General features: G+C 48.2%; 1 protein-coding gene across 1 annotated transcript in view; it reads left to right on the forward strand.

Moving 5' to 3' along the window:
• LOC120991083 (vomeronasal type-2 receptor 26-like) overlaps positions 1-11,565 on the forward strand; it is a 53,758-nt gene extending 42,193 nt beyond the window's left edge. Inside the window, exon 6 of the mRNA XM_040419972.1 lies at positions 11,498-11,565. Within this exon, the coding sequence (XP_040275906.1) occupies positions 11,498-11,565 (68 nt within the window). The remainder of the gene's footprint in view (positions 1-11,497) is intronic.
• The last annotated feature ends 414 nt before the right edge of the window (positions 11,566-11,979 follow it).

The raw sequence follows: 11,979 nt of genomic DNA on the forward strand, positions 1-11,979 counted from the left end.
GGGCGGACACTGTGGAGGTCACTGTTAAAGAGGCGGGCACTGTGGAAGTCAATGTTAAATGGGCAGGCACTGTGGAGGTCACTGTTAAAGGGGCAGGTACTGTGGAAGTCACTGTTAAAGGGGCGGGCACTGTAAAGGTCACTGTTAAAGGTGCGGTCACTATTAAAGGGACAGGCAATGTGGAAGTCTTTGTTAAAAGAGCGGTCACTGTTAAAAAGGTGAGCATTGTGGAGGTCACTGTGGAGGTCACTATAAAAGGGGCAGGCACTGTGGAGGTCACTGTTAAAGGGGCAGGTACTGTGGAGGTCATTGTTAAAGGGGCGGTTACTATGAAACTCACTGTTAAAGGGGTGGTCAATGTTAATGGGGCGGGCACAGTGGAGGTTACTGTTAAAGGGGTCCTTCTGCTAATATTTATTGTGGGGATTCGCTCTGTTAGGCAGGGTAAGCGGACGCAGTACAGAAGCAAAAACAAGGTTGTAAAGCAAAGTTCAGTGTTTTATTCACACATAAGGAAAAACAAGCTAAAAGTAACGGTATTCAGTTTTGGTGCCTGTTCACACCACACAGTGCAAAAACTTTCACCTGGTCAGCAGTTTTCCACCCGCAGTCCACAGCAGACTTTTAGAGGCCTGTTTCCCCAGCATTCGGCTGTCAAGCCACAGACTCCACAGCTTCTCTGTCATAGAGGATAATCCACACCAGCTGAACGTGCTGGCTGGGTTTTTATATCCTAGCCAAAACCCGGCCTGGAACCGTGGGGAACAGCCACCCACCCTGCTCTTTGGCTTCTCCCAATAAGAATCGGCCCGGATCGGCTTTACAGCCATACTAACAGTTGAAGTTTCAGACTGCAACTGCAAAACTGACACTTCAACCCCGGTTCTTACCTCACCGAGGCCAGGAACCTCGGTGACACGTATTTTCCGTCAATGACGGCTCCTTGTTCCTTCTTACATACCTCCCCCTTTGTTCAACCCTGAGGGGGTGAACACTTGCCAGACAGTGGACCCGGGACAGGGCATCCGCGTTTCCTTTTAACCTGCCTGCCCTGTGTTCCACGGAAAACTTAAAGTTTTGCAAAGATAAGAACCATCTGGTGACCCGAGCATTCCTCTCTTTGGCCTGGCTCATCCACTTGAGAGGGGAGTGGTCAGTCACCAGACGAAACTTCCTCCCCAAAAGATAATAGCGATAAAACTCGAGTGCCCACTTGATGGCCAGGCACTCTCTCTCCACTATACTGTACCTAGTCTCGGCTGGGGTGAGCTTCCAGCTGAGGAAGACAACGGGATACTCCTCCCCATTAACATCTTGAGACAGTACAGCACCGAGACCTACCTCGGAGGCATCGGTCTGCACTATAAACTCCCTTTTGAAGTTGGGCGTCACCAAAACCGGGGACCCACACAGGGCCAACTTCAAAGCGGAGAAAGCCTTTTCCGCCTGCTCATTCCAGTGGACCGTCACTGACTTGCGTCCCTTCAAAAGGCCTGTCAATGGTGGGGCGACTGTAGCAAAATTGGGGACAAACCTCATTTAGTACCCCATAATACCCAGGAACGATTTTACTTGCCAATTAGTGACAGATCGGGGCCAATTCCTAATTGCCTCAATTTTGTTCACCTGAGGTTTGACCATTCCGCGCCCAATTACATACCCCAGGTACTTGGTCTCTTCAAACCCAATTGCACACTTTTTTGAGTTAGCGGTTAAGCCAGCCTTTCTAAGGGAGTCCACTACAGCCTGTACTTTAGGTAGGTGACTTTCCCAGTCGGTGCTATGAACAACGATATCGTCCAGGTATGCTGAAGCGTATCGACGATGTGGACAGAGTAGAATATCCTTTAGCCTTTGTAATGTGGCGAGAGCGCCATTGTAGATCAAAGGGTAATACATTGTACTGATACAGCCCCTCTGGCGTGACAAAAGCTGTTTTTTCTTTGGCAGCCTCCGTCAAGGGTACCTGCCAGAACCCTTTGGTGAGGTCCAACACAGAAAAATACCGGGCTTGGCCCAACTTTTCAAAAAAGCTCATCCACTCGGGGCATGGGATACGCGTCAAACTTGGACACCTAATTAAGTTTGCGGAAGTCATTACAGAACCTCAATGTCCCATCTGGCTTGGGTATTAATACTATCGGACTGGCCCACTCACATTTTGACTCCTCAATGACACCCAGCTGGAGCGTTAACTGCACTTCCTCCGTGATGGCTTGTCGCCGAGCCTCGGGTACTCGGTACGGTTTAAATCAGACTTTCGCCTGAGGCTCAGTGATAATGTCATGCCGGCAGGGCTGGGACAAGGCCATTTGGTGCCCAGGGCGAAGATGGCAAACTGTGCCCCCCCCCCCCCCCCCGTTTTTAAGAAAGAATCAATGTTGTTTCAAAACAAGAATATACTTAAAGCAATAGAACAAAGGACTGTGGGACTTTGAAAGTCACAGACACTATAAAGTTCCCCCCCATCATCATGTGCCAGTATAAAGTCCCCCCCATCATCATGTGCCAGTTTTGTAATAAGCCCCCCCAATGTGCCAGTAACACTATTGTAAAAAAAACCAAAAAAAAAACCACTTATACTTACCTAAGTGTCAGCGATGCGATGCAGCCTCTTCCTGTGTCCCACGCTGTAATGTAAGGCTCAGGCGGCACGATGACGTCATTGCGCCGGCCTCTGATAGGCTGCCGGCCTAGTGCCTGCAGCCAGGGGCGTACATAAAAATCACTGGGCCCCATAGCAGGAATCTAAATTGGGCCCCCATTCCCCTTTTATAGCCCCTCCCTTTGTTCCATGAACTATTCTTGCTGCTGCGTTTTATAATTTATGCCATCAGGGCCGGAATGGGATTACAAAACAGCCCTGGCACACAAAAGAGGTATAATAGATGCAGATGTATATTATATACAGCAGTGTACAGTTATGTGAGGTACGCGGTATAATAGATGCAGTGTGTACAGGTATATAGTATATTCCCTAGTGTTCTGATATGTGAGGTACAGGGTATAATAGATGCAGTGTGTACAGGTATATAGTATATACAGCAGTGTACTGATATGTGAGGTACGGGGTATAATATATGCACTGTATACAGTATATACAGTAGTGTAATATGTGAGGTACGAGGTATAATAGATGCAGTGTGTACAGGTATATAGTAAATACAGCAGTGTATTGACACCTCGTACCTCACATATCAGTACACTGCTGTATATACTATATATCTGTACACACTGCATCTATTATACCTCGTACCTCACATATATAGTATATACAGAAGTGTACTGATATCTGTACACACAGCATCTATTATACCTCATACCTCACATATCAGTGCACTGCGGTATATACTATATATCTGTACACACTGCATCTATTATACCTCGTACCTCACATATATAGTATATACAGAAGTGTACTGATATCTGTACACACAGCATCTATTATACCTCATACCTCACATATCAGTGCACTGCGGTATATACCATATATCTGTACATATTGCATGTATAATACTGTGTAATATATGCAGTGTGTGTGCATGTATGTGTGTGTGTATATATATATATATATATATATATATATACAGAGCAGTGTATTGATGTGACACATAGAAGGTATAATACTGTAGATGCAGTGTTTATAGAAATATGTGGTCAGTTATGCATTATAGTCACTGTGAGGTACATGAGGTAGTGGTAACTGTCTGAAGTAGTATACATGAGTGAGCAATGAGTAAAAACAGGGCATGGAGGGGGGGGGGGGGTAAATGATGAAAAGTGGAGGACCTCCTCTTACCTCTCCATTCCAGTCTGTATGGATCAATACAGAGCTGCTTGTGAACTTTTAATACTTGCTGTTAGGGGGTTGAAGGACCTGTGATGATGTCATCACAGGTCCTGGCAGATGTACCTTTGAAACCTAGGAACTACACCATTTTTGGTGCAGTTCCTTTGCTAGATTCTGCAGGACCTGTGATGTTGAAGATGATGTCATCACAGGTCCTGGCAGATGCACTGTTCTAACCTGGGAACTACACTTTACACTGTGCAGTTCCCTTACAGGACCTGTGATGACATCATCAAAGGTCCTTTAGCTTTAGAAAGGTAAACAGGAGTAATTAGGGGCGGGGCCTCTCCTCCACTTCGGTGCCTGCCTGCAGCCTATCAGAGGAAAGGGAAGGGACACGCCTCTCCCTCCCCTGCACCTCCGCTGGCACAGACAGTTTACAATGGAGATGAGCGCAATAGAAGCGCTCATCTCCCTGTGCCCGGCGGCTGCTCACTTGGGGGGGGGGGGGTCATTTTAGTTGGGGGGGCACATGGGGGGGCACAGCATGATGTAGGGGGGGCCGCCGCCGTGGCCCCCTCTGGCCCCCCCCTGGCGACGCCACTGCTGCTGGCACTTCACCTGCGCCCCCCTCCTGTCCGCAAATGGTAGCGCCCAGGGCACCCGCTCCTTCGGCCCCTGCCTTGTACCGGCCCTGCATGCCGGATTATGGACGTGCGTCCAGGGAGGTCTGAGAACACATCCGTGTTCCGACTAATGAACTCCCTGGCTTCCTGAGCCTGTTTAGAGAAGAGGCTGTCAGCAATTTTTACTGTGGAAGCCGCTTCCCCTGCTTCAGACCGAGGGGCCGAAACCGCTTCCCCTAGGAACCCTGGTTGTGGGCTGTCTTCCGTACAGGTTTCCCTTTTCTTTCCATGGCTTGAGCAGATTCACATGGTACACCTGCTGCGGCTTTCGCCTCCCTGGCTGGTGTACTTTGTAATCTACCTCTCCAATTTTTTCAAGTACCTCGTAGGGCCCCTGCCACCTAGCTAGGAACTTATTGTCTACAGTGGGTACCAGAACCAACACCTGCGCTGCGCTGCCTCCATATGCTCCCTAACCAGAGGTAACACTGTTTCCATCCGTCCCTGCGTTTTCTGCTGGCCCAGGTGTCCCCCAAGAACATGTTGATGGGCTAAATCCAACAAGAGCTTGCGATACGCCTTGGGCACCACCAGCTGTTCAATATACTCACCTCGTAGTTGATTTACTCGGTACAGCATCTCCTGTTGAACCACAAAATGGGGGAACATAGACTCGGTCCCCAGTTGTTGCGGCTCACCCTCAACCACTACTACATTTTCCCAGGCCCGAGATAGAGTCGGGTGCTGGTGCTATGCTGTACCAAAATTATCTCCGGATTAACTCCGGACCGGCGGCAAGTCCTCCACGTCTCCTACCATCACACTCCTACCATCACACTTAGCGAGGTTGTCTCCCCCTCCTCCCCCGAAGTGGCAGTCACCCCTACCGCTGGTCCTTCAGACTCAGGTTCCCAGGGTTCTGGTCTCCCCACTGAGCCGGGCCACTCTGCTAGGGTTACATCTGTCTCATGTGTATTGGTGACTCTCACCTCAGGCCACAGTGACGGGAAACCGGGGAAGTCTCTCCCAATTATTAATTCATAATGTAGCCCTGTGGCGATGGCCACCTCATGAGTCAACCTGCCGGCCACCGTTGATAGACAATGCGGTGGGATAGTCCTTTAAGTCCCCATGGATACAGACTATGCCGACCTTTCGGCCAGTATACTCGGCAGGACGCACCAGGGCAGCTCTTACCAGGGACACCAGGCTCCCTGAATCCAGCAGTGCCACCGCCAGAGTGTTCCCCACTTCCACCTGGCACAGGTGGTTATTGTCCATAGTCTCGGAGGTTCCTGTGGCTCACAAATTTCTGGCATATAATAAGTGGCGGTAGCCATAGTTGGTGTCCATGGGTTCCCCCCTAGGGGGACAGTCGGCCCTTATGTGTCCAGGCTCCTGACAATGCCAGCAGAACCACTGGGGTTGGGTCTGCAGGGGGTACGTACCGGGCGGGTATAGCTAGCACCGGCCGCCGGGTCTGGGGTGAAGATTTCTGGGGTTTGACTGGCCCCCTCCCAAAAGAACCCCCCTGTAGATTTCTGGTGGCCTCGTAGCGCTCGACCAGGTCGACCATCTCCAAGGCATTACCTAGAGACACCTGGCCGATCCAGTGCTGGAGAAGGTACGGCAAAGCCCTCCACAACACATCCGCCAGCAGACGGTCCAACATAGCAGTGGGAGTCAAAACTTCAGGCTGCAGCCATTTTTCCAACCGATGTAACAGTTCATAGTACTGTGGTCTGGCAGGTTCAGCCGGGTTAAAATTCCCACTGATGCACATTCACCCCCAGTATCGCCAGGATCTCACCTTTTACGGTCAGGTAGTCGGCCGCTTGATCATTGGGGAGATAAAAAAAAAACTTGCAAAAAGAAACTTGCTGGGGTCCAGACTCCAGGAACGGAGCGACGACCTCAGCCCACTGGTCTCGGGGTAACTTTTCCCTCACGGCCAACTTTTCAAATACCGCCAGATAGGTCTCGACGTCATCCGAGGGGGTAATCTTAGGGATCGCCGCACGGACAGTTTTCCGGGCATCGTGGATGTTCTGGGACGCTCCTGCAGCTTGCAACGCCATCACATGTTGCAATAGTAGCTGGTTAGTTTCCTGCTGCTGCTTATTAGCCTCCCGATGCTGCAAGTTAGCCTCCATGAGGGCTTTCACGACTGCCTCCATTTTGTCAGGGGACACGGGTCCCAACCTTGCCGGCTTGATATAGAACATGCACTTGTGCTGGGGAAAATAAAAACTTTTCGGCCTTTAGGCCTGCCTCACTGCGTTTGACAGCATCATCCACCAAATATGGGGATTCGCTCTGGTAGGCAGGGTAAGCGGACGCAGTACAGAGGCAAAAACAAGGTTGTAAAGCAAAGTTCAGTGTTTTATTCACACATAAGGAAAAACAAGCCAAAAGTAACGGTGTTTAGTTTTGGTGCTTGTTCACACCACACAAAGTCCACAGTGCAAAAAACCTTCACCTGGTCAGCAGTTTTCCACCCGCAGTCTACAGCAGGCTTTTAGAGGCCTGTTTCCCCAGCATGTAGCTCTCAAGACACAGACTCCACATCTTCTCTGTCATGGAGGATAATCCACACCAGCTGAACGTGCTGGCTGGGTTTTTATATCCCAGCCAAAACCCAGCCTGGAACCATGGGGAACAGCCACCCACCATGCTCTTTGGCTGCTCCCAATAAGAACCAGCCCTGATCGGCATTACAGCCACACTATTAGCTGAGGTGTCAGACTGCAACTGCAAAACTGAAACTTCAGGGAAAAACACGGTTCTTAACTCACCGAGGCAAGGAACCTCGGTGACACGTATCTTCCATCAATGACGACCCCTTGTTCCTTCTTACTATATATATATGTATATATACAGTACAGACCAAAAGTTTGGACACACCTTCTCATTCAAAGAGTTTTCTTTATTTTCATGACTATGAAGGCATCAAAACTATGAATTAACACATGTGGAATTATATACATAACAAACAAGTGTGAAACTACTGAAAATATGTCATATTCTAGGTTCTTCAAAGTAGCCACCTTTTGCTTTGATTACTGCTTTGCACACTCTTGGCATTCTCTTAATGAGCTTCAAGAGGTAGTCCCTGAAATGGTCTTCCAACAGTCTTGAAGGAGTTCCCAGAGATGCTTAGCACTTCTTGGCCCTTTTGCCTTCACTCTGCGGTCCAGCTCACCCCAAACCATCTCGATTGGGTTCAGGTCCGGTGACTGTGAAGGCCAGGTCATCTGGCGCAGCACCCCATCACTCTCCTTCATGGTCAAATAGCCCTTACTTTCAAAGTTTTCCCAATTTTTCGGCTGACTGACTGACCTTCATTTCTTAAAGTAATGATGGCCACTCGTTTTTCTTCACTTAGCTGCTTTTTTCTTGCCATAATGCAAATTCTAACAGTCTATTCAGTAGGACTATCAGCTGTGTATCCACCTGACTTCTCCTCAACGCAACTGATGGTCCCAACCCCATTTATAAGGCAAGAAATCACACTTATTAAACCTGACAGGGCACACCTGTAAAGTGAAAACCATTTCAGGGGACTACCTCTTTAAGCTCATCAAGAGAATGCCTAGAGTGTGCAAAGCAGTAATCAAAGCAAAAGGTGGCTACTTTGAATAACCTAGAATGACATATTTTCAGTTGTTTCACACTTGTTTGTTATGTATATAATTCCACATGTGTTAATTCATAGTTTTGATGCCTTCAGTGTGAATCTACAATTTTCATAGTCATAAAAATAAAGAAAACTCTTTGAATGAGAAGGTGTGTCCAAACTTTTGGTCTGTACTGTATACAGGGCTTTTTTTCTGGCGGAACGCACCGGAATGGCGTTCCGCCACCTTTTGACTTCATAGCCTGCGATGTATCAGCGGGGAGGGACTGGGAGGAGGAGCTGGGGGCCGGTACGTTCACTGTGCTCCGGCCCCGCAGCTCCAGTAGAGACTTATAAAATGTGTAATTAAATAAATAATGATTCATGCTGCCCCCTCAGTAGTATAACTTTCAATATATTGTACTCACAGGACTACTGTTATCGTAATGCAGGCCGGCCGGGCAGACAAGCGGCAGCGTCACTGACTGACGTCACGTGCCTGCGCCGCCTACTTCATTCATAAAGTAGTTAGCGCAGGCACATGACGTCAGTCAGTGACGCTGCCGCTCGTCTGCCCGGCCGGCCTGCATTACGATAACAGTAGTCCTGTGAGTACAATATATTGAAAGTTATACTACTGAGGGGGCAGGCATGAATCATTATTCATTTAATTACACATTTTATAACTGTACTGGTGCGGGCAATGGGGGGTCTGTGGATGACACTGTTATGGGGGTGGGGGGTCTGTGGATGGCACTGTATGGGGGTGGGGGGGTCGTGGACGGCACTGTTATGGGGTGGGGGGGTCTGTGGATGGCACTGTTATGGGGTGGGGGGAGTTTCTGTGGGTGGCACTGTTATGAGGTGGGGGGGTCTGTGGATGGCACTGTTATAGGATAGGGGGTCTGTGGATGGCACTGTTATAGGATGGGGGTTTGTGGATGGCACTGTTATGGGGTGGAGGGGGGTCTGTGGATGGCACTGTTATGGGATGGGGGGGCTTGTGGATGGCACTGTTATGGGGTGGGGGGGTCTGTGAATGGCACTGTTATGGGGTGGTGGGGTCTGTGAATGGCACTGTTATGGGGTGGGTGGGTCTGTGGATGGCACTGTTATGGGGTGGGGGGGGTCTGTGGATGGCACTGTTATGGGGTGGGGGGTCTGTGGATGGCACTGTTATAGGATGGGGGGGGGGTCTGTGGATGGCACTGTTTAGGATAGGGGATCTGTGGATGCCATCCCCAGGATCCTCCACCCCATACAGTGCCATCCCCAGATCCCCCATTAACAGTGCCATCCCCAGATCCCCCATTAACAGTGCCATCCCCATCTGGGGGGTTTCTTTGCTGGGCTGGACTTTTATAGCCCCCCCCCCAATTTTACTTGTATCCCTGTTCTCTAAAGGGGCGGTTTTAGGGGGGCGGTCCTAGGGGTGGGTAGGGGGCGGTCCTAGGGGTGGGTAGGGGTGGTCCTAGGGTTGGGAAGGGGCGTGGCCAGGGGGAGGGGGGGTGAGTTCCACCACCTTTTCTCTGAGAAAAAAAAGCCTGACTATATATATATATAATATATATAATATCCACAGTATCCTCAGAGGAATACAGTCTCTGAACAGGGGATCTTCCTGTCCTTTGTTTATGGTGGGCAGCTTGTATCTTGCAGTGTTTTCACCATATGCAAAGGAAGCTGTAGCCAGATCAGTGGCAATTACCTTCTTTGCCATAGTCCGCAATCCCTTTCTGTTTGCTAAATCTTCTACAGATCTTTTCCCTTCGGAGGGCTGGCAAATAAGTTGCTTGTAGGCTATAGAGGAATGGAATCTCCCTATAGGACCTTTCCTTGCTGCTCTGAGGTGTTCACTCCTCAGCAGTCAGCCATTACCTCCAGAATCTTCCTCCTAGAGAGGAAGGGTGGAGCCAGCCCTAACTAGTCTCATGGGACCTCCCACTTCCTATACAGTTTTATGGAATCTGTAGTTTGTCAGGGCACTGCATCCCCCACTACTTTAAGGGAAGTCATCCTCGGCACGCTCTTGCCACAAAGATGGGTCATCTGGAAGACAGAGAGAGCATGCATGCATGTATATATACACGATACTATATTTTATTCTTGTTTACTTCTCCCTTTTTCCTTGCTGCAAAAGAATTTGGTTAGGCACAAATATATCAGGAGCAGGCAAACATACATATATGTAGTAGTATGGGTGAAAAGGGCCATAGTCATCTCTCATATGGGGACCTGTGGGCGCTGGCCTGGTACTTTGACAGTAAAGTCCAGGACAGTCCATCATAATGTAAACAAGGCAAATTAGAACATCTTTGGAGGGTCAAAGGGCATGAGTCCATTCCCTGGGCACAAAGCTTGGTGGTTGCAGAACATCACAGAGGACTTAGATACATTAAAGTCCATCTCGGGGCACATCACTTGAATGTTGCAAACAAGTTAAAGGAGTCTTTAGCGAGTCTTTTAGGCAAGGTAGGTCGTAGCCAACAAACAATTAAAATAGCAGCAAGTCTCTTACCCTGGTTCTGTAGCTGCAAAGTGTCGGTAAAGCTAGTCAAAGTTAAATCCAGGTACCAAGCAGATAGTTTCCCTTTTGTGGTCTGGTCGGATCTTCGGAGTGGCCATTGTTCTTCCTCATCCTCAAGTGTCCACTCTGTGCAACTGTTAGAAATACTTTCTAAGGCTAAACAAAGGACAGGCAGACAGTCTGTGCAGTTTTGCTGACCTCTGCTCTGTGGCAGAACGAGCACTGAACTCTTTTAATTGTTAAAGACATAGCAAAAACAGGAACTTACACAAATGTAACACTGCCGCCTAGTGACCATACAATATACTAGTCATACAGCAATGACATGCAGTGATTGTTGCTTATACAATACAAACCTTGTATGCCAACACCCCCACTCAACAACTACTATCTATGTCAGTCCCATTTCTGATCTAAGATCCACAAATCTGTTTCTAGCGAGTGGCTTTGTCAAAGCATCAGCAATAATTTTTTCAGACTCACAATACACAAGTACAATCACTTTCTGATCAACTAAGTCATGAATGTAATGATGTCTGACGTCGATATGCTTGGTTCTTGCATTAATCTTCTCACTTGTTGCAAGCTAAATGCAAGCTTGATTGTCCTCAAATAAGACGGTAGGTTTTGATGTTGCCTCCCCAAGATCCTTGAGTAATTGCTGTAACCACACAACTTCTTGACTGGCATAAGCTGCAGATATGTATTCAGCTTCTGTAGAAGACAATGCCACTGACATCTGTTTCTTGCTGGACAAAGATTCAGGACTGTTTCCTAATTTTAATAAGTAACCACTTGTGGATTTGCGTGTGCTGTGGTCACCTGCCCAATCGGAGTCCACATATCCCATGAGGTTTAAGTCACCACTTGCTGACAGTTTCAAACTTAAGTCTTTTGTCTGTTTGAGATATCTCCTAACTTTTTTAATTGCATTCCAGTCTTTGACGTGTTTTATCAACTCGCCTGCAAAGAAGAGATATGGCAGCTTGCAATGTCTGACGTGTAGTGGTTGCAATATAGAGAAGTGCCCCCCACTGCTTGTCTGTACTGTTCATTGGAGTGTGAGAAGATCATCTTCTCCTTCTAACTTTGGATAGGCTGTATCCATAGGTGTGCTTGTTCCTTTGGCCTCTATCATGTTGAATTGCTGAAGAATAGATTCCATTTTTGCACTCTGGTTGAACAGGAAACTTCCATCTTTCTCACGCTGGATGTCAATTCCAAGATAATATGTCACTTCACCTAGGTCTTTTGTTTCAAAGTGCTTATTGAGTACTCCTGTTAACTTTGCAATTTCATCGCTGTTTTTGTGAGCACTGATCAGGTCATCCACATAAATTAGCAGATACATCCATTCAACGTCTACTTGTTTAGCGTATAGGCACGGATCAGCTTTGCTTCTTGTAAATCCTTCATTTAG

Source organism: Bufo bufo, chromosome 2 (genome assembly GCF_905171765.1).
Source record: "Bufo bufo chromosome 2, aBufBuf1.1, whole genome shotgun sequence".
Classification (NCBI taxonomy): Eukaryota; Metazoa; Chordata; class Amphibia; order Anura; family Bufonidae; genus Bufo; species Bufo bufo.